Below are 25297 nucleotides of genomic sequence, written 5' to 3'. Positions count from 1 at the left end.
TTTTATAACAATAATATAATTTTCCTCCTATTTTTATGTGTTAAATGAGAACCATAAAGCCAGTTGAGATGTAAGTGCTAGGCGAGGCTTACTAGCTATGATAACCTCTTACATATCCATTCCAAAGCATAAGCAATTTAAGCTTTTGGCTCAGCAAAATAACAAGTCACTATATATGAGAAAGGGTGCTTTTAGATCATTCAGACAGTCAGTGTTAAATCCTTGGGTGCTCTTTTCCTTATTCTTTGTCTGGCTGCCTTTTTTTCATCTTTTATATTTCAATTTAAATGTCATGTTTCCTAGAAGAGCTCTCAGAAAAATAAATTATACATTTCTTATTTTTATTCTGCTACACATTCAATACACATTTGCATGTTAAGGCTTGTTTTGATATATTCTAAGAGAATCACTTAAATATGGAAATATTAAGAAACATCACTTTGAATGGTACTGATGAACTCAGTGACAAGACGAACAAGGACGCAGATGCAGAGAATGGACTGGAGAACTCGAGGTTTGGGGGGGGCGGGGGGTGAAGGGGAAGCTGAGACGAAGTGAGAGAGTAGCACAGACATATATATACTACCAACTGTAAAATAGATTGTCAGTGGGAAGTTGCTGTATAACAAAGGGAGTTCAACTCGAGGATGGATGATGCCTTAGAGGACTGGGACGGGGAGGGTGGGGGGAGTCGAGGGAGGGAGGGAATACGGGGATATGTATATAAATACAGATGATTGAACTTGGTGTACCTCAAAAAAAAAAACTGTATTGGATCAAGATAGCTGAATAAACACATTTTTTTCTCTTGAAAAAAAAATAAAATTATGGAAAAACACTAACAATCTGACAGGACGTTCACAGTTAAGTTAAAAAAAAAGATTGTTTTCTGAATTTTAACATTTCAGAAAGTAAGCTAATCAAGAGTATAATTTTTAACACGTAATATATAAAATAAAATTCTGAAATTGAAGTTCTAAAAAAAAAGAAACATCAGTGTGCATTATAATATGCCTCTAGTTATACAGTTAGATCTAACTATAAATACCACAGTCAGAAATAACTTTACATGTATGTGTGTTTTTTTACAGATGATGTGTTTTCTGAAACTCTGAATCATGAGTCTAGCACTTAATGATCTGCTTATTTGCTGCCGTCAACTGGAACATGATAGAGCTACAGAACGAAGGGTAGTAAATTACTTAAATTTAATCTTTCCTTGAAGCAAGGGTGTGATTGGTAACCCAGTATTTTCTTATTTTTTCATTTTTAGAAAGCGGTTGAGAAATTTAAGCACCTGATTCAGGATTCTGAAACCATTCGACTTTTAGATCAGCATTCAGATTCCAAACAAGGGAAATGTTTGAATTGGGATGCTGTTTTCAGGTATTCCATTCTAAATTTTTTTACTGTTTTTATTTTTCTCTTTCATTTTTATTTCTGTTGTGATATTTTTTTGTGTATATAGGTCTAATTTATCTTTGCTCCTTGTGTACCATTGTGCCTTGCATAAGAAAGTGGTGATCAATATTTATCTGAAACATAATTTTTGAAGAGGATATTCATAGAGGGAAAAGTGAAGATTTTTGAATTGTTAGTTCAATAAAATGTCTTAGACATGTCTCACTAAGATTAGAGAGCATTTCTTTCATATCAGTTCATTCATAAGACTTTATTTCAAATTAAAGAATAAAATTAAGTTATATCAAGTCCTTCATTGTTACTTTGACATCTTTAAATATTGCTCTAAGTAACTGCCGTATGTTAAGCTATAATAAAAAAGTAAAAACTAATTTTAGAAAATTCCATATGAATGCAGTTAACAAACACAGAACTCTGGCATTAGAAAGACATAATTCATTGCTGGATTGGAGTGGCAAGCAGAATTGCTGCTTTTTACATTAAGACATATTTTTCAATTATGAAGCCCATTTATAACTAGAAATAGATTGTAAGACTTATGAAAGATGAATACAATATTTTAAATTAAGGCAGAATACTGATAAACTTGAAAGAACATTTTCAGTCAAGGGGAAATATGAGTATTTACTTGTTCTTGAGTGTTTAGAACAGATAATCTATTTTATTTTTTAGCTCTTATTTGACACTAGATAGACCATTGCAGATTTCATTGTAGATAACATGAAAATTACATATTTCTTTTCCTCTGGTTACTTTATTTCAGATACCACAAATATTGTTATTATCTAAAGATGAATACTGTTTTGCATAAGCTGATCATGTAGGCCAAATATGCACCTGATATTCCCAGCTAATCATGAATATCTTATAGGCAGGCTTCATTTAAAGCCTAAAGACATTACCAACTACCTAGGAAAGAGATAGGTCATGTACGGAGTAGCAGAAAGCGGTGAGGAAGAATTGAGAGCCCGAATAGCATTGCAAGCTTTTAATGATAGAATGAGAAAGCAGGCAGGAAAGCAACAGAAAATCATGCAGATTACAGATTAAGAGCTTTGCAGACCAGACTTTAAATTGGTGTTGAGGATTTAGGCCTTAAAAGAGAAATGTAATTGTTTTGTTTAGCTGGTACATTGACTGCAGCAATGTGGTTTAAACAGTGCTCTTTATGGTGGCATAAAGGACTTTTTGAAACTATTATAATAATTTAAGTATTTAATGAGTTTCTGAAACTTTTCTTGAAGATTTTTACAGAAATATATTCAGAAAGAAACAGAATGTCTGAGAACAGCAAAACCAAATGTATTAGCCTCGACACAAGCCACCAGGCAGAAAAAGATGCAGGAAATCAGTAGCTTGGTCAAATACTTCATCAAATGTGCAAATAAAAGTAAGTGCTGTTACTTGGCTTAATAGGTTATTGTTAAATGAGTTTGGGCTAAATATGGTGAGTTAAAAGTTGAGTGATAACTCTAATTTCTAGTACATGTAATGATTTTTAATACAATGGGTTCAGCTATTTGGAGGAATTTATACAAGCATGGAATGATAGAATCTCAGGGTTGAAAGGATTAAAAGATTTTATTTCATCTACCTGTTTTTCTTGGATCCCACCTGTGTGTCCCTTGCACCTAGGTAGCCTTAATGACTAAACACACCTTCTGAGGCTTATCTTTTCTATCTTTGAGTAGTTTTCATAGTAGTGAAAACCTGTTCCCTTTTGTTACTGCTTCTATTTTCTGAGATAATACAGAAAAATACTAGTCAGTTTTTTCAAAATGACATCCTTTGAGATACTTAAAGACTCATCTAAGCTAAACAGTCCTACTTCCTATAGCTCATATGACCTAGTTTTTGTGTCACTCTTCTGAATGTTCTTCAGCTTAATTCTCTGTCTCTTTATAGTGTGAGACTCAGTCTTATAGGCATATTCTGATTGGTATGGAGTGGAGCAGGACTTACATATCTTTTATTCTATACTTTTACTGGTTCATTCTAAGATCACATTAGTTTTCTTGACAGTCAGATCCCACACTCTTAACTAACACCGTGCTTACTGTTTGTGTGTGTGTGGCTGCTTTGGGTCTTTCTAGTTGCTGTGAGTGGGGGCTGCTCTCCATTGTGGTGTGTAGACTTCTCAGTGCCATGGCTTCTCTTGTGGAGCACAGGCTCTAGGTGCAAGGGCTTCAGTAGTTGCAGCACGCAGGCTCAGTAGTTGTGGCGCATGGGCTTAGTTGCTGCTTGGCATGTGGAATCTTCCCAGACCAGGGCTTAAACCCGTGTCCCCTGCGTTGGCAGGCGGGTTCTTAACTGCTGCGCCACCAGGGAAGTTCCCATGCTTACTATTGATAAAAGCAAAACAAAACAAAAAAGCCAAGCAGGTTCTTTTTCGCTTTTGATGAGCCACATATCTCCCATTTTGAACTTATACAGTTGATATTTTGAAAAGCCAATATTTTTGAACCAAAATGCAGGATCCTAGTAGGCTTATGTGAGGAAATGGTTGTCATACAATGCTGAAAAGCTAGAGGCAGAAATGTTTGTTTAGGGACCTGGACTCAAGCTTTACTATTCACAGATAAGAAAGTGGCTTTGTGATACCAAGTTTAGTTTAAGAATCAGAAAAGCCCTATGTTGGTAAACATTACTAAGTAGAAGGATATAGATTGTTAGTGAATGATATTTCAAAATGGTGGTATGAGACTTGAGTCTAAAAGACAATGGTTTTAGCAAAAATTTAGTTTTCCAGCTCCTCTGAGATGCCATTTTGTGTGGATAGCTGCAAGTTATGCTGAGAAGGGACTCCAGCACAGACAAAAGAAGGCTACACTGAAATGTTTTTGCACCCACTTTTGCTCTGCATCCATTAAAATTTGTATCCTTGGCCGCTAATGCTGGGCTCTTAATAGATCTTAATATGGTCTTACAGAATTTGTGAGTGAGTGAGAGAAAGATATTTGTAGCCCATTCGTAGCCCATCAGAAAAGTTTGCAGCTTAGAATTTTGCTTTAAAGTGAAAGCAACCTTCTGTTGCAAGATTAACAATGGAGATCACATTTAAAAATGTGTGTGTGAAAGTATCAATGTGTTGGTTTATAGGAATGAATGGATGAAATTTTCAATGTAAGATTATTTAGTTGGAAAATGATATTTTTATTCAAGACTTTTTTTTCTTTCAGGTTTTACTTTGTAACTTAAACATCTTTAATCTTGAATCAAAAACCAAGCGCTACTATCATATCATCTCACGTCTTTAATTTTTATTTCAGAGGGTTAGAGGGTTGATGGGAATTTAAACACATGTCCAAATTTTGCCAGACTTGGTTAACGTTGGTATCCAAGGTATGATAAACAGAGATCAGGAAAAAACAGGTAACTGGGAAGGAACCAGTAAGAGTAAATATTGTTCAACTATAACAGATGTTACTGTTAAGAAAATGTTATGAAGACTATAAGCGAGAAATGCTCAGGGAGACACAGCAGAAGACATTATGATTGTGCATTTCATCATTAGCCAGATGCCGAAAATTATGATATAAACCACAATTAAAAACGATTTTTTAAACTAATAAGAACAGAAACTACACTTGATCTTAGCCAAAGAGCCAAGAAGTGATGATTTTTTGTTATATCAATGTGTATTTATTTACCATACTTATATAACTAGTCTCATCTTAAACAATCTTAAACTAGAATATATTCAGATATGCATAATGACTTGCACCTTGCTCATAGCCTACAACAAAACATTTATATGCAATTTTGATTGTTAATATTGAAATATGAAAAATTTCAGCTGACATCAATATGATTTACTGAAAGTAACAAATTTTGAATGTACTTTTGTTACCTTTAAGAATATATCCATTAATTCTGAATTTTCAGGACCTTTAATAAACAAATAAAACTAAAAATTATAGTCTTACATATTTATATGCAATAAATGCTATTATAGGACTTGGAAGTAATTTTACTTTTCAAAGTAAATAGCATTCCCCTTATAATCTTATTCTAATAAGTTCAGGTTTTTATTAAAAAATACCAAGGAACTCTGGATCGGGGCTTCCCTGGTGGTGCAGTGGTTAAGAATCTGCCTGCCAATGCAGGGGACACGGGTTCAAGCCCTGGTCTGGGAAGATCCCACATGCCGCAGAGCAACTAAGCCCAGGTGCCACGACTACTGAGCCTGCGCTCTAGAGCCCATGAGCCACAACTATTGAGCCCATGTGCCCAACTACTGAAGCCCGCATGCCTAGAGCCCTTGCTTCTCAACAAGAGAAGCCACTGCAGTGAGAACCCCTCGCAGTGCAACAAAGAGTAGCCCTCTCTCTCTGCAACTAGAGAAAGCCTGTGAGCAGCAGCGAAGACCCAATACAGCCAATAAATAAATAAATTAATTAAAAACAAGAAACTTTGGGTCATTTTAGGTCTAAAGTAAGAAATTGTGAGTTATTAAGGATACAATGAATGATTTTGCTATATAATCCTACATGATTGGCAAGCTTTTTTTGTAAAGGGACCAGATAGTAAATGTTTTTTAGTTTGCAGGCTATGTAGTCTCTGTCTCAACTACTCAACTTTGCCGTTTTAGCATGAAAGTAGCCATATACAATGTGTAAGTGAACAGACATGTTTGTGGTCCAGTAAAACTCTATTTCCAGAAACAGGTGATTGGCTGAAATTTGCCGTGGGCCATAGTTCGCTAATTCCTGTTTTATGAGAAGGAGGTTAGTTAATAGTAATTTCCCAAATGGAGTTATTTATACAGTTGCAATTCCAGGTGTCCTTAACTTACTTTTCTTAAGATTTATGTGTTTTTGTTTGTTTATTTTATTTTTAAATAGGAGCACCCAGGCTAAAGTGTCAAGAGCTCTTGAATTATATCATGGATGCAGTGAAAGATTCATCAAGCGGTGCCATCCATGGAGCCGATTGTAGCAACATATTGCTGAAGGACATTCTCTCAGTGAGGAAGTACTGGTGTGAGATACCTCAGCAACAGTGGACAGGTGTGGTTTGAATTTTGTCATTTGTGAATTTTTCCTTCTGAGATGAAATTTCACCAAACGAGCATTCAAATGACCTCACAGTTTAACAGTACCTTAGTTAAATGATATAAATCATTATAGAATCTGACACTTAGTTTTCATGTATTGTGTACTTCCTAAATTGTTGTCACTAATAATGTATTTGGTGCCTGCTATCAGAACTAAAATTACAGAATTGAAAGATGCCATACCTGTCCTCAAAGACTTAACAGTCCAATGACAGAAAAAACCAAGTAAACCAAAAGTTATAATGCAGTGAGTTAAAGAAGAAAGAAGAAAAACTAAGAGAGAGGTGTCATAGAAGGGAAAGCAAGAGAGTTTCAAGTTGGAAGGAGTGTGACATTTAAAGTGTTGTAGAAATAATAAGACAGAAAAGTATCCATTAGGATTAGGTAGTTAGCTGGTCACTGATAAGGTAATAGAAATAAAATATTAGAATATATAGGACTCAGTGACTTACAAGATAAGTAGAGTGGGGTGCCAGGGAGGTATTGTTGACAGTTTGTAGGTGACAGGTACTAAGAGACCACAAAGGAAGTTTGGTCAGAGACTGAAAATTTTGAGTTTATTGATTTCAAAGGTGGAGTATTTCTGGCTCTGGGTGGCTTAATGGATGAAAATGGTATTTGGTTTTAATGAAATGACTTTAAGCCAGATATCAAAGTCTTCTAGTACAGCCACCTCTGAAAATTTAGAGACTCAGTATTTTTCATTGAGAATTATTCAAGATAAATTGTGCTAACTTAAGAGACATTTGTCTATATTTTTTACTGTCAGTTTATCATTTCAAAATAAGATGTTTGTGGACCATAAAACCATGACCTGGTCAGTGCTCTGCATTGTATTCTGCTGTTCCCTCATTAGTAAAGGCCTTCTCAACTATTGCTTAATTTCTTAATCTGGGACCTTTGCTATTGCTCTGAACACAAAGGAGGCTGTGTCCCAAACAGGGCCCTCAATAAGCCCCGTGGCAGCCTTTGGAGAATAGGCCAGCGATATCTAGGATACTCTGACACATCTGTCACCAAGATGGTTCAGCCTAAATATTTAGGATATTTGTACATTTTAGATTATTACTTGTAACCACGGGTCTCTAAAACAAAGGTAGTCGTTCCTCTAGTCTCCTTACTATGATTCCATCATCTGGGATGTTCTCTGAAATTCTCTTTATTTTTAAGCACACTGCTTTCATTTCTAATAATCAGTCTTTTTGTTGAATTATTTTTCTAGTTAGTTACCTTCTCTGAAATTTACTTCTCTAATGAAGACTCTGCTCAAGAAGTGAAGTTTACATTCAGACTATATTTGGTAGAGATGGTGATTGAAGCGATGGTTGTGGGTGAGATTGTCTAGGGAGAGAGTTTAGAGTGAGATGAGAAGATGGCCTTGGTCTTCTAAGTCAACATTTCCATATAAATTTTGGAATCATCTTGTCGATTTCTACAAAAAATCCTGCTGGGATTTTATTTGTATTGCATTGAACCTGTTGAACTAAGGAGGAATAGACATCTTAACAACATAGACTCTTCCAATCCATGAATATGATATATCTCTCCATTTATTTAGGTCTTTTTTGATTTGTCAGCATACAGAAGTTGTATATTTTTGTTAGATTTATACTGCAGTAGTTTGTAAATTCTACTGTCTTTTTAACATTTCTTTTCCATGTTGTTCAAAAGTACAATTGACTTTTGTATACTGTATTGATCTGGGGCGTTACTTAAATCACTTATTAGATTTAGGAGCTCTGTTCATTCTGGGAGATTTTTATTTAGACAGTCATGTCATCTGCAGGTAGCAGAGAGTTTTTTGTTCATTTCTGAGCCATGTGGGCTTATTTCTTTTTTCTGCCTAATATTGACTAGGACCTCAGTATGATTTTTTTTTAATGGTAAGATGTGTATAACATAAAATTTACCATTTTAACCATTTTTACATATACAATTCAGTGGCATTAAGTATATTCACATCGTTGTGCAACCATCACCACTCATTTCCAGAACTTGTTTCGTCTTCCCAAACTGAAACTCTATACCCATTAAACAGGAACTTCCCCTACTCCCATCCTCTAGCTCTTGGCAACTCCAGTCTCTGTGAATTTAACTACGCTAGCTGCCTCCTGTAAGTGAAATTGTACAGTATTTGTCCTTTTCTGAATGGCCTGTTTCACTTAGCATAATGTTCAAAGTTCATCCATGTTGTAGCATATGTCAGAGTTTTCTTCCTTTTTAAGTCTGAATAATATTCCATTTTATGTGTATACTACATTTTGTTTATCCATTCATCTGTCATTGGATACTTGGGTTGTTTGTACTTTTGGCTGTTGTGAATAATGCTACTATGAACATTAGTGTACAGATAGCTCTTTGAGTCCTTCCTTTCAGTTGTTTTGGGTATATATTCAGAAATGGAATTGCGGCATCATATGGTAATTTTTTTTAATTTAATTTTTTTATTATAAATTTATTTATGTATTTATTATTGGCTGCGTTGGGTCTTTGTTGCTACACACGGGCTTTCTCTAGTTGTGGTGAGTGGGGGCTACTCTTCGTTGCGGTGTGTGTGTTGCCGAGAAAAACCTGGCCTCTGTTCACTGATGCCAAATAAAAATATGGAGACAGCTTTGAAGGAGTAGAAAGGCATAGCTTTATTGCTTTGTCAGGCAAAGGGGGAACACAGTAGGCTAGCGCCTGAAGACTGTGCCCCCCTGTCTGGGGACTAGGAAGAGGTCTTATAGTCGGGCTCATGGTCAGGGGTGGGTGATAAGGATCAAGGCAGTCACAGTCCTGCATTCTTCTAATGTTGGTGGTGAGGTAAGTAGGAGTCAGCATCATCAACCTTCAGGTCCAACTGGCCTGGGGTCTACATGCTTGTGGGCAGCATATCATTGTTAATCATTAACTTCTCCTACCTGGAGGGGGTTTCAACTTCTGCAAAATAGCTCAAAGATATTGTTGTGTTTATTGTTGCTGGGGAAACAGGACCTGCCCCAAGGCTGCTCTTGATGGTTTCTCCCAGGTCTCGCACATTCCCTCCCTTCGCTAATTAACAGCTGCTTGAATCTACTCATTGGAACTCAGGAAGGTCATGGAGGCTGAATGAAGACTGTTTTCCTATAATGAAAGAAATAGGGGACACAGAAAGGCTTTGTGCCCAGGAGCCCCACAGAGGCCTGGTCAGTATCAGTCCCCCCTTTTCTTTGATACTCCTCAATCCTGAGGAGAGCACGTGTTGGATGAAAAAGGGGAACAATTGTTTTGGATAGAGATGTTCATCATAAACTCGACAGAGGAACTCAGTTTTAGGGGGACTCAGTTTTAGTCCCTATTTTGGTTTATCTTTCCCCAAATCTTTCAGGGAACGGGGTAATGACCGCTCTAACTGCTTCTTGCTGAGATGGGGCGTAGTCCTGCCTAAATTTTGGGGAATAGATACCAAATTCGAAATATTTGAGTTTCAAGCCCTGGATCCGAGTCTTATATAATTAAGATCTCAATCCCTTGTTCCACCATTTTGGTGCAGTAGACCCAGTTAGAGGTAAGAGGAGTGACAACTAGAACTTTAATAGACAGAATAGGTCTTATTTTCTTTGCAATTTAGGAGAAATAGGTCTGAAGCCCAGTCTGAAACAGGCACTTCAGAGAGACTTATTATAGACAGTTGTTTCCAAACCATTCCCTGTAAGGGGAAAACCCATCAAGCAATCCTGAAAACCCAGAAATAGGAAGCCGACCACATATCTAGCAGTTAGAATTATCGAGAGAATCAGCATGTGAATCTGTAGGTAGAAGGTATAAAAAGGATAAGAAAACAGCTTTCATTCTGCGTGTCAGAACAAATACTTAAAGTTTCACAAAGGGTAAGATGTCTTTTTCTCAGGAGTCTGCTCACTGGCTGTAGGCAGGCTTAGCTGATCAGTCTCTGGTAATCTTATACTCTGGTGTGATGTACCTACAGTTTAACTTATCCAATTTTAGAGAGGCGTAAGTAGTAAGAAGAATGTCATAGGATCCCTTCCATTTTTCTTCAAGCTGCTACTCAGATCATTACTCTTTTTCACACTTTCAGCAGCACCCAGTCTCCTGTTTTGAAGGGATGTATGGGAGTTTCCAGACAAGGGAGGGACCTGAGGAACACAAACTCATGCATAGCAGTTAACAATTGTCCAATCTGTTGAACCTAGCAATTGACAAGACCTTGTCCCATTTTAGATGAGTTCTTTTGCATAGCTCAGCTAGAGTTTTCTTAATGATGTCCTTAAGGAGGGTTTTTTGTTTCTGATGCTTTTTTCTGTTCTGGCTGGAAAGGCCTTTATTCAGCCTTGATCCAGGTGTAGTCGTCTCGCCAAAGTCTCGTTGAAGAGGGTGGGAGAATTTTTAAGTCCTTGTGGAGTCTGCTATAGCTCCGAAAGTTCAAGTTTGCAACAATACAGGATGAAACAACAATTTTATAATGCATCTAAAATCACATCCACAATGGTCACCTAGTTTTACCATAGTTACCCCATCTTGACTTTCAGATACATTCCCCTCCTCGTTAAAGCAGGTATCACTGTAAGTGATTTCACTGCTTTTCTAGATATGGGAAAATGCAAGAATTTGAGCTCATAAAATCTTCTCCTGAAAATATCTAACTATCTGAAGGCCTATTCTGCCAGTTTTTTTTTTCCTCCAGAGCACAGAGTGCCTCATTCTTGATCTCCACCCTGACCTCCTTTCAGGGGGTGTTGAAGGTCAGTGGCCACAGTGGCCATTGACTTAATCCTTGCACAGGCAGATGGCAAGTGCCAGTTGGCAGTTGTCTGGGCCCCTTCAGGGTCATAAATTTGACCATGGTTTGGGCGGCAGTTCATGACCATCTTGTCGTGTGGTGCTAGGAATGCTCATTCCCAGGTCTGGTGAAGATTTCACTGATAGGCCACTCAATGTGCTATTATTGTACTAGGCCTTTCTTGGAGCAAAAACCACTGGACACCTGCCTTACTATAGTCTCTTATGGTCCAGGAAAATATTCCCTCTTGTTGCTTCTTCCCATATCTAGAATTACACTATTACAATCATTGATTTCATATGAAACTACATATCATCATTTCATCAGAGGCTCAGTCACACATTTGGTAATGCAAGAAACAACACTTTAGTAAAACAGGCAAAATAAAAATAACAATATACCATAACAACTGTGAACTATCTGGGAAGTGAATCTTGGTAAACACAGAACTTAACTTGACAAAACTAGAATTTACTATTCAGTGAAACATATATATATATATATATTTTAAGTTTCTCCCATTTTCATCAAGTACAGCCAAGACTAATTTGTTTCTAAGATAAATGGTCCATTGACCACATAGGTTCTTCCACACTGCCTCTGGTATAATTTCTCACACTAAATTTCTGAAAGGCCTTTCAAGGCCAAGAAAGCCATATCAAAGGCCTGCCATCAGATTTTGCCTAGGTGGGTTTTTCTCTTCTAGAGGTCCCCAAAATATCAAGATTCCTACACGTGCCAGGAGACAGTCTTTCTCATTTGCCTGGTAAGGTTGCTCAGAACCCACTCAAGAGTCTCCAGTTTTTGAAGGGAACAAGCAGAGGGAAAAGAAAAATATCTCAGTTTTACTCACAGAAGTATAATTTACCAAATTGTTGTAAATCATAACCAACTTGAGGGGAAGTGCTTTCCTATATCTGAAAAACACGGATCAAAATCCAGTAACATTTCAGACAAAACCTATAGAATTATAACCATATTCACCAGTTCATTTAGTAACCAGTCCTCTAGTTAACTTTTTATGAAGCCATCAGGTCTTCCCTTAGGATTTGTTTTTTCCTTACCCAGTTCCCCAGTATAACTTAAGATTAATCCGAATACAACAATAACTGTCTATAAATCACAGAAAGACTTAAAAAGTCACGAACATTTGATCACAGTGGGATTGACAAAAGAAACTTATTGTTGTGACGTGCAACATAACTAGAATTATGACTGATAACATTTTACTAGGACATACTAGATTCTTAGGAATTCCATGTAATTTCTAGAATATCCATATTAGTAACATTTACCATACATAACCTAAGAAGATGTATTACTCATTTGGCAATACAGTAAAACCTTGGTTTGTGAGCATAATTCATTCCAGAAACATGCTTATAATCCAAAGCACTTGTATATCAAATTCACTATGATATGCAAGTGCTCCCCCATAAGAAATAATGGAAACTCAGATGATTCGTTCCACAACCCAAAAATATTCATATAAAAATGATTACAATACTGTAATATAATAGAAAATAATAAAGAAAATACAGAATATAAAGAAAAATAAATTAACCTGCACTTACCTTTTAAAACCTTCGTGGCTGGTGTGAGGGAGACGGAGAGGAGGGTTATTGTGTAGGACAACTTTCACTATCACTAATGGAATCACTGCTATCTATTGGCTCAATGGAATCTTTTCTTGCAACTTTAACAGGGAACATATCCAGTGACACTTGTTTTTGCCTCCTTTTGAGGATTTCATGGAAATGTGGCATTGCATTGTTATTAAACATATTTATCGCTTGTACTGCTACAGCCTTATTCAGGTGGTGCTTTTCTACAAAATTTTGCACTGTTTCCCACATTTTACACATCTCTTTAATCTCATTTGAAGTGAGGGATTCCTCCGCCTTTTTCTCCTCCTCCTCTGCGGACGAGATCTCCTCCATAGTCTCTTGCTGTTGCTCGAGATGCAGATCCATCAGTTTTTCAGTGGTCACCTCCATTGGCTTAGTTGTGATCATGTGACGTTCAGCGTCACGTACTACTTGCAAGACATTGCTCGTTTATCAAGTTAAAATTTATTAGAAATGTTTGCTGGTCTTGCAGAACACTCGCAGAACAAGTTACTCACAATCCGAGGTTTTACTGTACTTCCTATGTAATTTAATATACCAAATGAACCTGATTAGTTTAATATTTCCCTTTGAGATGTTTCAGGGGCTCTTTGAAGCATCCCAAAGTTAGCTAGAGGTCAAAAGAACTTCATCAGAATTTGATTTAGAAAGTTTTGTCAAAAAAAAATATCAGAAAGGGTTTAGAACACTCAGATAGGATGACAGGTCACTGTGAAACAATAGTTATTCATTTAGCCAAAGTAACAAAGATTTCAAGGGCAAATATAGAACAGGTCACTTAAAAGGTAAAGAAGCTTGAAATCTTTTATCAAGGGCAGTTCAACAGTTTAAGAAATGTTCTGTTAAGAGAGAGAAAAGCCAAATTCAGGTTTTGCACCCGCTTACTTTTAAAATTAATTTACTCAATTAAATTTATTTTAACCTTACTCAATCCTGACCATGCACAAAACTCTTTTTCTCAGGGTCCACTTTCCACCAACCTTTTTATTACTTTCTGTATCATTACTTTATTTTCCATTCAAAAACAGCCAGCCCTAAGTTAGACCTACTTCCTCTTCCCTCAGTAAAATGCAGTTCCATTCCTCATACATTCTTTACTGAAAACACACATCCTACTTTCTTTAAGCAGTCATGAATTGTCCTTTGTATCAGCCCTCTGTAGACTGGTAAACATAAATCCAAATAATAATTTCTTGAAAAACATGCATTCTTATAAAAAATATCTCAGTGTGGCACCAAACGTATTTATTAATAGTTCTAAACCTTTTGTTTCTCTGTGAAAGGAAGCCAGTGTTAAGTAATTAATGTTTCAGTATCTTTTTTTATTTGGGAATGACCTAGCTATCAGTAAATTTCTGTCATTTAACTTAACTCTAAATTTTTAAGCTACAAAGTAGCTGAAGAAATTATTCTTAAGTACACATTCCTAAAACAATTATTCCTAAAGAGTGTACCCCAAAGCTCTTATCTCACTTGCATTAACACTGATGACTCTAAAAACATGTCTATATTAATCAAACCAACAAGCTTAAGCCACCTTTGCTAGCAGATGTCAGCTCAGCACTGAATATTTCCCAGATCATGTGGTCCTAAAATTTATCTTGGCCCAATTTTCTAGATATTTAAATGTAATTTGTAAGTGCTTACTTTTAAGTCAATTAAATATGATTCATTTACAAGTTAACTTGTACAAAAGACAGAACCAAAAATCTCAGTTTTTCCGCTTGACTTTAAAAAGGCTTCCTACCTGGTGTACCCCCCAAAAAATAAAAAAATAAAAAGGCTTCCTTCCCTTCCCTGCCTTTTTTTCCCCCCCAGAATTAGTCAAGATAAGTATTCCTGAGAAATGCCAATTCCCTTTTTTCATGAGAATGTAGTTGAAAATGGATTAGTAAATACAGCATTTTCAAGTTTTTCACTTTGTTGTACAGCAGAAACTAACACAACATTGTAAAGCAATTATACTCCAATAAAGATGTTAAAAAAAAAAAGAAAAAAGAATAAAAAGTTTTGGTTACAAGGGGAAGGGAAGGGGGTCCTATTAAAGATGAGAGTGACTGGAGTATATATACATGTAATCAGAAGAATTCAGTGAAGAGAGAGTAGTTGAAGACACAGGAAAATTGCTCATGTATGTTTCCTGCAAAGAAGGGATTTCAAAACAAGAGCCCTGGGATTGTCCCAAGGAAGAAAGTAGTTTTTTTTAATAAGGTAGGAAGGAAGGAAAGTTAAAAACCTTTAGTGGCTTCCTTGTGTAGCTAATATAAAATATGGGCTTCTTTTCCAGGCCATGGAAGTGCTGCATAGTTTTGCTTCTCCCTATCTCTCCGACCCTAAAGCCCACCCCATCCTCCTAATTTCTGTGCTTCTAGCTACAGTAGCCTTTTTTCAGATTCTCTAACCCAGTGATTTTCAGACTTTTTTTTTAATAGACTTTATTTTTTTTTTAGAGCAGTTTTGGATTCATAGCTGAGTTAGGCAGAAAGTACAAAGTTTCCACATACCCCCGACCTCACACGTGCACAGCAACATCCAGCACCAAAGTGGTGCTTCCGTCAGTCAGCCTACATGGACACCTCATGTCACTCAAAGTCCATAGTTTACATTTGGGTCACTCTTGGTGTTATACATTGTATAGGTTTTGAGAAATGTGTAATATGTGTCCACCAGTATTGTATCATAGAGTAGTTTCACTGTCCTGAGAATCCTCTGTGCTCTGCCTATTCACCCCTCCCTCTACCTTGATCCCTGGCAACCACTGATCTTTTTAACTGTCTCATAGTTTTGCCTTTTCCAAAATGTCAGATAGTTGGAATCATACAGTATGTAGTCTTTTCAGATTGGTTTCTTTCATTTAGTAATTTGAATTTAAAGTTCCTCCATGTCTTTTCATGGCTTGATAGCTCATTTCTTTTTAGCACTGAATAATATTTCATTGTCTGGATTTACTACAGTTTAATTATCCATTCAGTTACTGAAGGACATGTTGATTGCTTGCAAATTTTGGCAATTATGAGTGAAAATGCTATAAACATCTGTGTACAGGAAAGTTTTCAACTCATTTCAGTAAATACTGAGGAGTGTGATTGCTGGATCATACAGTAAAAGTATGTTTAGTTCTGTAAGAAACTGCCAGACTGTCTCCAAAGTGGCCATTGTCAATTTCTATATTAAAAATCAGTTGTGTAATTTTTTTGTAATTAATTTTAGTTAAAACATGAAAGCTCTGATGCTGTCTCTTTACATCTCCTACTTAGAGAGTGTAAGCTCTTTCTTGCTCTTGCATTTGCTCTCCTCTTGTAAGAGGCTACCCTTTGTATGGCCTGTATTTTCTCATCCTTCAAGTCTCAGTTTAAATGTCATGGCCATTTTCTGATTGTTTTTTCTAAATGGCTTCCTCTTTTTTTTATTTTGTAACGTGGTACTCTGTTTCCTTCATAGTACTTTTTTGAAAATAAATGATACGCTTCTAAATAATTCATGGGTGGAAAGAAAATTCTCAAGGGAAATCAAAGCATGTTTAGAACTGAATGAAAATGAAAATTACATCATATCAACATTTGTGGAATGTAGCTAAAGTTGTGTTGAGAGGGTAATTTATGGCATTGAATGCCTGCATTAGAAAAGAGGAAGGATATCAAATTAATAATCTTAGCCTCCATCTCAAGAAACTAGTAAAAGAAAAATACAGATACAAAGCCTTCAAGCAGAAAGAACAGAACAGAAATCAATGAAAACAGAAAACAGTAAAGAAAAATTATTGAAACAAAAAGCTGATTGTTTGAAAACATCAATAAAATCTAGAACCTCTAGCAAAAGTGAGTAAGATAAAGGAATAGAAGACACAAATGATTAATATTTGGAAGGAAATGGGATATAATTGCAGATTCTGCAGATATTGAAAGAATAGGGAATGCTATAAACAACTTTACACACATAAATTTGATGACTGAAAATAAATGGACCAATTCCTTAAAACTGCACACTATCAAAACTTACCCAGTATGAAACAGATAATCTGTATAGTTCTTTAACCATTAAAGAAATCAAATCCGTAATTTAAAACTTTTCATTAAAAAAATCGGGAAAAAGACAAGCATATTTGCTGTCACCACGCCTATTCAACATTGGACGGGAGATCCTAGCTAGGGCAGTTAGGCAAGAAAAAGATAATTGGCATACAGATTAGAAAGGAAAAAATAAAACTTCATTTGCAGATGACATGGTTGTCTGTATAAAATCCCAAGGAATCTACATTTAGTGAAGTCATTTGGGGTTTTATTTTATTTTCTTAATTCTAAAAACTCCTTTTTTTAAAAAAAACTTTTATGGAAGTATAGTTCATTTACAATGTTGTGTTAATTTCTGCTGTACAGCAAAATAACTTAATTATATATTCTTTTTCATATTCTTTCCATTATGGTTTATTATAGGATGTTGAATCTAGTTCCCTGTGCTATATAGTAGCACCTTGTTGTTTATCTATCCTATATATAATAGTTTGTATCTGCTAGTCTCAAACTCCCAATACTTCCCTCCCCTATAACCTCCCTCCCCCTTGACGACCACAGTCTTTTTTTTATGTCTGTAAGTCTGCAGAAACTCCTTTTTTTAATATCATGCTGTTTTGCTATCTGCCCTTTGAGCTTTTTTTGTTGTTGAATTCATGGAGAAAGTGAATGCATTTGGAAGAATGTACTGCAGCCTCTTCTGGAGAAGTAGGACTCTACTCTTTCGAGACCTTTGTCTAATGTCTTATACCAGCTTTTTTTTCTTTTTTCTTTTTTTTAAACCACTTACTAGGGGAATATGTTGGATTCTGTGAGAATTGGGATAATTTCCCCAACTAAAATAAAAGCCCTGAAAGTTGAGATTTAATCAGAAATAGTGAGTTGCATTGTTGGCTTTTCCTGTTTTACCATTTTGCTCTTCCCAAGTAGTAAGAGGCATAACGCCTCCTGTTTTTCTGTCTCCAGATTTGTGTGTATTAGCTAACGTTTTTACCATTATTTAAGTATTGCATACAGTGAAAAAACTTTGGGAAGCACTTGTGTAGAGTTCTATAAAGTCAGATATGATAGGAATCATTTGAAAAATCATTTTTCTTACTATTTGATATTTGAAGCTTTTATATTGGCCTTATTCTTTTGTATTTAACATTTCTGATGATTTTAAGTTATTTCTGCAGAATTATGTGACATATACAGTTGAAATTATTCTTAAGTCACTTTCCTAACTAAGGACTTCCTAGTTATCTCTTTATGGGAAGAAAATCCTGCTTTAGCAACTTTGCTTTTCATTGTCTTGGGAGATAGTTCTCAATGCATCTCACTTTTCTGCATGTCATGTAAGCAGAGACTATTCTTTTCCAGACTGGTTTTTTAAATTAATTAATTAATTAATTAATTTTTGGCTATGTTGGGTCTTCATTGCTGCGCACGGGCTTTTTCTAGTTGTGGTAAGCATGAGTTTCTCGTTGCGGTGGCTTTTGCTGTGGAGCACAGGCTTTAGGCCTGCAGGCTTCAGTAGTTGTGGTACCAGGGCTCAGTAGTTGCAGCTCACAGACTTTAGAGGACAGGCTCAGTAGTTGTGGCTCACGGGCTTAGTTGCTCTGCGGCATGTGGGATCTTCCTGGCCTAGGGATCGAACCCATGTCCCCTGCATTGGCAGGTGGATTCTTAACCACTGTGCCACCAGGGAAACCCCCAGACTGTTTTTTAAAGTATGTTTGTGTAGTGAGCCTTGGAAGATAGAGATGATGATGGAGATGAACAAAGGACAGGTTTGCTTGCAGCTCATTGCTTGGGGTTTCTCTCCTGTAATGTCATTTGCACTTGTGTCACCTGTCCCTCTTCACATTGCTTTTGAGATTGAGGAATTTACGCAGAAATGAAGGTACTCTGGCTGCTGTCATTGCTGTGAGAAATAAAGTGTCCTGTTTTTCTGATCAGGAATCTCAAGTCTTCTGCCAACATCCATGAAACTGGCATTCTAATTTGTTAGGTTACAAATAGCTTGAAGTCAAACCTTTCACAGTTCTTGACACATTTTACCCACATTATTAATCAAATAGCATTAAGACAAAACAAAACAAAACTATGGAGAGTGCACTGTGTCAAGTGCTTTGTTAGGTCTAGCTGAAGGAATTTAGGAGTAGAGAACTTAAGTAGCTATCTGAGGTCTGACTCTTAAACTGGTGTTCACATATTCTGCTGCCTGTCTTGAAGGCAGTTTAATTTATAAAAATAAATATTGATGGAATGCTTTTACTGTATTAAATATAAATTAGTATAATTTTTAATCTTTTTTATGGGATTATTAAAATTTAAATTGAATTGTGACATTAAAGTTAAATGTTTTGATAGTTTTCTTTTTAAAAACATATCTAATACGTTTTTTGTTTTTTTTTTTTAAGAATTGTTCTCTGTGTACTTCAGGCTGTATCTTAAACCTTCACAAGACATTAATAGAGTTTTGGTGGCTAGAATAATTCAAGCTGTGACTAAAGGGTGCTGTTCGCAGACTGATGGATTAAATACCAAGTTTTGGGATTTTTTTTCTAAGGCTATTCAGCATGCAAGGTAATCTAATCTGTTTTTGTTTTGTCTTGGAAATCCATTTGATGTTTTAGAATCAGTAACTAAAAATTTTAACAATTTTTAAAAAGCACTGGCCAATTGTAGTAGAACTGGTGGATTCCCCAAAAAAGTGTTAGGTCCAACACTTCCTGAATATCCAATATGCAGAACATGTAATGATGTTCTTGAGTTGGGAGCTCTGTCTTGCTTTTTTAATAACAGGGAAAATTATATGGCCTCTAAGTATTTTTATTTTCCCAATTTTTGAAGATAGATGTGCTAAGAATAAAATGAAATAAGAATATGTTTTGGAAATATCAATATCTTATATTTGTGTGGCATTACCCAGTTTATAATGTGAAATATTTTATAAATGGTAGATATTACAAATTAGTTTTGTATAATTTTAGACAACATTTCAGCAGCAGGGAGGGCTAACAGGAGTGATCTCTTCGTGTCAAATAACAACTGTTTTTTGTTGTTGCTATGTAGTGATAACAACTGTTTTTTGTTGTTGCTATGTAGTGCTGTTATGATTTTTCTAAACAATTTTGAAGGGCTACTGTTATTTGAAAATCAGAACTTTTTTTTCTTTCAGCATCCAGCTTCATGGCTGTCTTCAGTTTGTGCATTTTCCCCATTATGTTAAGTCTGTTTTTTTTCTGTTACAGACAAGAGAAGAGTTCTGCAGGTCTAAATCATATCTTAGCAGCATTTATTATTTTCCTCAAGACTTTGGCTGTTAACTTTCGAATTCGAGTATGTGAATTAGGAGATGAAATTCTTCCTACTTTACTTTATATTTGGACTCAACATAGACTTAATGATTCCTTAAAAGAAGAAATTATTGAATTGTTTCAACTACAAATTTGTATCCATCATCCAAAGGGAGCCAAAACTCAAGAAAAAGGTATAAAGGAAGTTTTTGCTATTTTGAATTTGCTTCTTCATTGAAATGTAGAGGGTTGAATATGAGATCTGTATGTTATAGGAGGTTATGACCTTCCTCTGGATTGCTGTGTTTGGTAATAGTGTTAGTTGTGAGGATATTTTTCACGCTTTTTTTAAAATTTGAAGCTATGGTAGCAAATCATATCATGCCTTAGCATTTGTTTAGTACAATGCTGTGTTTTATGAGGAATGCAAACAAATATGAGGCTGTTCCGTCTAGGAGCTGATTATGCAGCAATAATTAGGTGCTAAGACGTGTGACACAGGCTATAAGAGTAAAATAATTTAGAGAAGGCAGCACCTTGTTTATCTGTATATTGCTTTTACTAGAAAATAAAATAGATAACTGTGGATTGGACCAGCCAGATTAGTCAGTTCCCAAGGAAGATAAATACGTATTGCCTTAAACCTCATAGTTATTCCAGGCTGCTGTTTGCTAGGGAAACCAGAAATGAATGACTTATCCTCCTTCATTCCTTTACGTTTGTCTTTCACCAAAAGAGTATTGCTTGGATGATGTAGCTCCATTCAGAAGACAGGAGCTTTACTGTGTGGAACTGAAAGTGAATGCGTTCCCTCATGCTTAGGCTGTGTTTTGAATCTGCTTGTACTAGCCTTTGGACCAATTTATCATGGCTAGTGTAATTATCTTATTAAGGAATCATTCTTCATTGAGTAATAGCTAAAGTGGAGGAAAACTGTTGTAGCCACTTTTTATCACAAGCAGGTGTGTGTGTTTCATGGGCTCTTCTAGTGTGTATAGTTAGATGTATTTGTAGCCCATGAAACCACTGTAGGTCAAAGAATGGTGGCTTTTCTTAGTTTTTCATCTTTCATATAGCTCTCACCCGAATGAAAATAAGGCTTATTAAGAGATGGTGTGACATGTTTAGGGTTTTAGTTAACTGCATGTTTAGGATGAATTAAAAATTAGCAGGATGACAAGGCTGTCAGAAGCACTAATACAGATTTTACTTCGTTTTAATACTTCGTATTAAATTCATTAATAGATTTTAAATAGGTTCTTTGTTTGCGGGAAGTAATAGCCCTATTGTTCCCCATACTCTTTCGATCACAGTTGGGAATGTTATACTAACCAGATTTTGTAGAGTCAGCATTTTATGAGGGACATAAGTTGACTGGAGAGTGTCTAGGGAAAGATGACTGGGATGATGAGAAGTCTGAATAACAGGCTATTTGTACGCTTGTTGAAGGAACTGATGTTTTTCTCTTAAAGACATATAGAGAAGTTGGTCTTCATATAAAAGAGGGAACGTATTAATTGTATTTGCTTTGGGAGAGAGAAGAAATTAAAGAAAGTTTGAGATTTTGATTGAATTGGTTAGGGAAAGATCAGAATATGGAAGAATTTTATAAGAAATACAGTTAACTGAGTGTGAAATATGTGAAATGGACATCATTATGAAGTAGAGCTTGTCAGGGATATTGTCAGAAGAGCCATTAGTACTGAATAGGCTGGACCAGATGTTTTCTAATGTGGTTTCCACCTTAACAGCTGAGTGGTTTTGTGGGAGCTGACAGTGCAAATGGATTGTATATATAAATTATATTTTAATTTAATTATTTTTTAAAATTACAGGTGCTTATGAATCAAGAAAGTGGAAAAGTATCTTATACAATCTATATGATCTGCTAGTTAATGAAATAAGTCATATAGGAAGCAGAGGGAAATATTGTTCAGGATCTCGTAATGTTGCTGTCAAGGAAAACTTGATTGAATTGATGGCAGATGTTTGTCACCAGGTATAGTAGATCTTGTCACATTTTGAAATTTCCCATTAATTTTCCTTTTATTGAGCCTGTAAAATTACTCTGTACATGTAACTGTTCCTTTCAAAACATCATAAATACTTACTTAGCGTTGCCCTTCTAAGTTAAAAGATAACAATCTTGCAAATATAAACTTAGTGAAAACTGATAATGAGCTTTTCCATTCTTAAAACAATTGTCTACAGTAAATAAGATTATTCTAACCCTGTGTTTCTTTTTTTCTATTGATTTAGAAATCACATGGCATAAAATTCATTATTTTAAAGGGTGTAATTCAGTGGTTTTAGCATTTTCACTCTGTTGTGCAACCATCACCACTAATTGCAGAGTATTTCCAACACTGCCAAAACAAACTTTGTACCTGTTAGTAGTCAGCCTCAGTTCCCTGCTTCTTCCAGTTCCTAGTAACCCGTCACTAAGCTACTTTCTGCCTTTGTGGATTTGCCTGTTTTGGATATCTCATATAAATTGAATCATATGATGTACAGTCTTTTGTGTCTGGCTTCTTTCACTAAGCATAATGTTTTCAAGGTTCTTCCATGTCATACCATGAATCAGTATTTCATTCTTTTTTATTACTGAGTAATATTCAGTTGTATGGATATATTGCATTTTGATTACCCATTCGTCAATTGATGGCTTAATGTTTTTTTCTCTATAGAAGAAATTTAAAAATGTATACGATTTTTAAAGGTTATACTCCATTTACAGTTACTACAAAATATTGGCTATATTCCCTGTGTTGTACAATAAATCCTTACAGTAAACTCGCACTCAATAGTTTGTTACACCCTGCCCTCGCACCCCCCCACTGGTAACCACTAGTTTGTTCTCTGTGTCTATGAGTCTGCATCTTTTTTGTTATACTCACTAGTTTGTTGTGTTTTCTAGATTCCACATGTAAGTGATGTCATACAGTATTTGTCTTTCTCTAACTTATTTCACTTAACTTAATGCCCTCCAACTGTATCCATGTTGCTGCAAATGGCAGAGCTTCTTTCTTTTTTTATGGCTGAATAGTAGTCTTGTGTGTGTGTGTGTGTGTGTATATATGTATATACACTCACATCTTCTTTATCCATTCATCTCTTGATGGACACTGAGGTTGCTTCCATATCTTGGCAATTGTAAATAATGTTGCTGTGAACATTGGGTGTATCTTTTTGAATTAGTGTTTTTGTTTTTTTTGGATATATACCCAGGAGAATCTTACTGGGTCATACAGTAATTCTAATTTTAGTTTTTTGGGAAACCGCATACTGTTTTCCACATTAGTTGCACCAGTTTACATTCTCACCAACAGTGTATGAGGGATCCCTTTTCTCCACATCTTTGCCAACATTTTTTATTTGTGTTCTTTTTGATGATAACCGTGATAACCATTCTGAAAAGTGTGAAGTGGTATGGTTTTGATTTGTATTTCCCTGATGATTAGCAATGTCCAGCATCTTTTCATGTGCCTGTTGATCATCTGCGTTTCCTCTTTAGAAAAATGTCTGTTCAGGTCTTCTGCCCGTTTTTTAATCAGGTTCTTTGTTTGTTTGTTTGTTTGATGTTGAGTTGTATGAGCTGTTTATATATGTGGATGTTAACCTCTTATTGGTCATATCACTTGCAAATATTTTCTTCCATTCAGTAGATTGTCTTTTCGTTTTATGGATAGTTTCCTTTGCTGTGCAAAAGCTTTTGAGTTTAATTAGGTACCATTTGCTTATTTTTGCTTTTATTTCCTTTTCCTTAAGAGATGGATCCAAAAAAGTATTTCTGTGATTTATGTCAAAGGATGTTGTGCCTATGTTTTCCTCTAGGAGTTTTAGAGTATTCAGTCTTACAGTTTTGTCTTTAATCCATTTAATTTTTGTATATGGTGTTAGAGAATGTTCTAATTTCGTTCTTTTACATGTAGCTGTCTAGTTTTCCCAGCACCACTTATTGAATAGGCTGTCGTGTCTCCATTGTATATTCTTGCCTCTTTTGTTATAGATTAATTGAACATAAGTGCATGGGTTTATTTCTGGGCTCTCTATCCTGTTACGTTGATCCATGTGTCTTTTTTTGTGCCAGTACCACACTGTTTTGAATACTGTAGCTTTGTAGTCTTTATAGTCTGAGATCAGGGAGTATGATTCCTCCAGCTCTGTTCTTTCTCAACACTGTTTTGGGTATTTGGGGTCTTTTGTGTTTCTGCACAAATTTTAAAATTATTTGTTCTGGTTCTGTTAAAAATGCCATTGGTATTTTGATAAGGATTGCATTGAATCCGTAGATTGCCTTGTGGTCATTTTAACAATGTGGTCATTTTAACAATGTTGATTCCTCCAATCCAAGAACACAGTGTGTCTTCACATCTGTTTTTGTCATCTTCAGTCTCTTTCATCAGTCTTACAGTCTTCAGAGGACAGGTTTTTTGCCTCCTGTAGGCAAAAGAGTTATTCCTGGGTATTTTACTCTTTTTTAAAAAATTAATTAACTTTTTTATTGGCTGAGTTGGGTCTTCATTGCAGTGCGCAGTCTTCTCGGTGCAGTGGCTTCTCTTGTTGCAGAGCACGGGCTCTAGGTGCATGGGCTTCAGTAGTTGTGGTGCATGGGCTCAATAGTTGTGGCTTGTGGACTCTAGAGCACAGGCTCAGTAGCCATGGTGCATGAGCTTAGTTGCTCTGCGGCATGTGGGATCTTCCTGGACCAGGGCTTGAACCCGTGTCCCCCTGCATTGGCAGGTGGATTCTTCACCACTGTACCACCAGGGAATTCCTGGTATTCTTTTTGATGCAAGGTAAGTGGGATTGTTTCCTTAATTTCTCTTTCTGATAGTTTGTTAGTGTGTAGAATTGCAACAGATTTCTGTGTATTAATTTTGTATCATGCAACTTTACCCAGTTCATTGATGAGCTCTTATAGTTTTTCTGGTGGCATCTTTAGGATTTTCTGTGTATAGTAACATGTCATCCAAAAACCATGACAGTTTTACTTCTTCCTTTCCAATTTGGATTCCTTTTATTTTTCTTCTCAGATTGCTGTGGCTAGGACTTCCAAAATTATGTTGAATAAAAGTGGAGAAAGTTGACATCCTTGTCTTGTCCCTGATCTTAGAGGAAATGCTTTCAGCTTT

At 35.9% G+C, this 25297-nt stretch overlaps 1 protein-coding gene and 1 pseudogene across 19 annotated transcripts in view; one reads left to right on the top strand and one right to left on the bottom strand.

The window, feature by feature from the left end:
* The window catches only part of ATM (ATM serine/threonine kinase), a 211345-nt gene that overhangs the window by 3424 nt on the left and 182624 nt on the right, over positions 1-25297 (top strand). For all 19 annotated transcript variants that reach the window (XR_009055586.1, XR_009055587.1, XM_057750326.1 and 16 more), the window contains 7 exons: positions 1092-1190; positions 1274-1386; positions 2667-2812; positions 6267-6431; positions 19284-19449; positions 20118-20356; positions 21998-22161. Coding sequence is in view for 17 of the 19 variants with exons in the window: in XM_057750326.1 (XP_057606309.1) it covers positions 1119-1190; positions 1274-1386; positions 2667-2812; positions 6267-6431; positions 19284-19449; positions 20118-20356; positions 21998-22161 (1065 nt within the window). In the remaining 2 variants the exon portion in view is untranslated. The remainder of the gene's footprint in view (positions 1-1091; positions 1191-1273; positions 1387-2666; positions 2813-6266; positions 6432-19283; positions 19450-20117; positions 20357-21997; positions 22162-25297) is intronic.
* LOC130829596 (U2 spliceosomal RNA) lies at positions 4913-5039 on the bottom strand (annotated as a pseudogene).

This window comes from Hippopotamus amphibius, chromosome 9 (assembly GCF_030028045.1).
Source record: "Hippopotamus amphibius kiboko isolate mHipAmp2 chromosome 9, mHipAmp2.hap2, whole genome shotgun sequence".
NCBI classification, from domain to species: domain Eukaryota; kingdom Metazoa; phylum Chordata; class Mammalia; order Artiodactyla; family Hippopotamidae; genus Hippopotamus; species Hippopotamus amphibius.
Note: the sequence above shows the minus strand (reverse complement) of the source record. Positions and strands in the feature narration are given on the sequence as shown.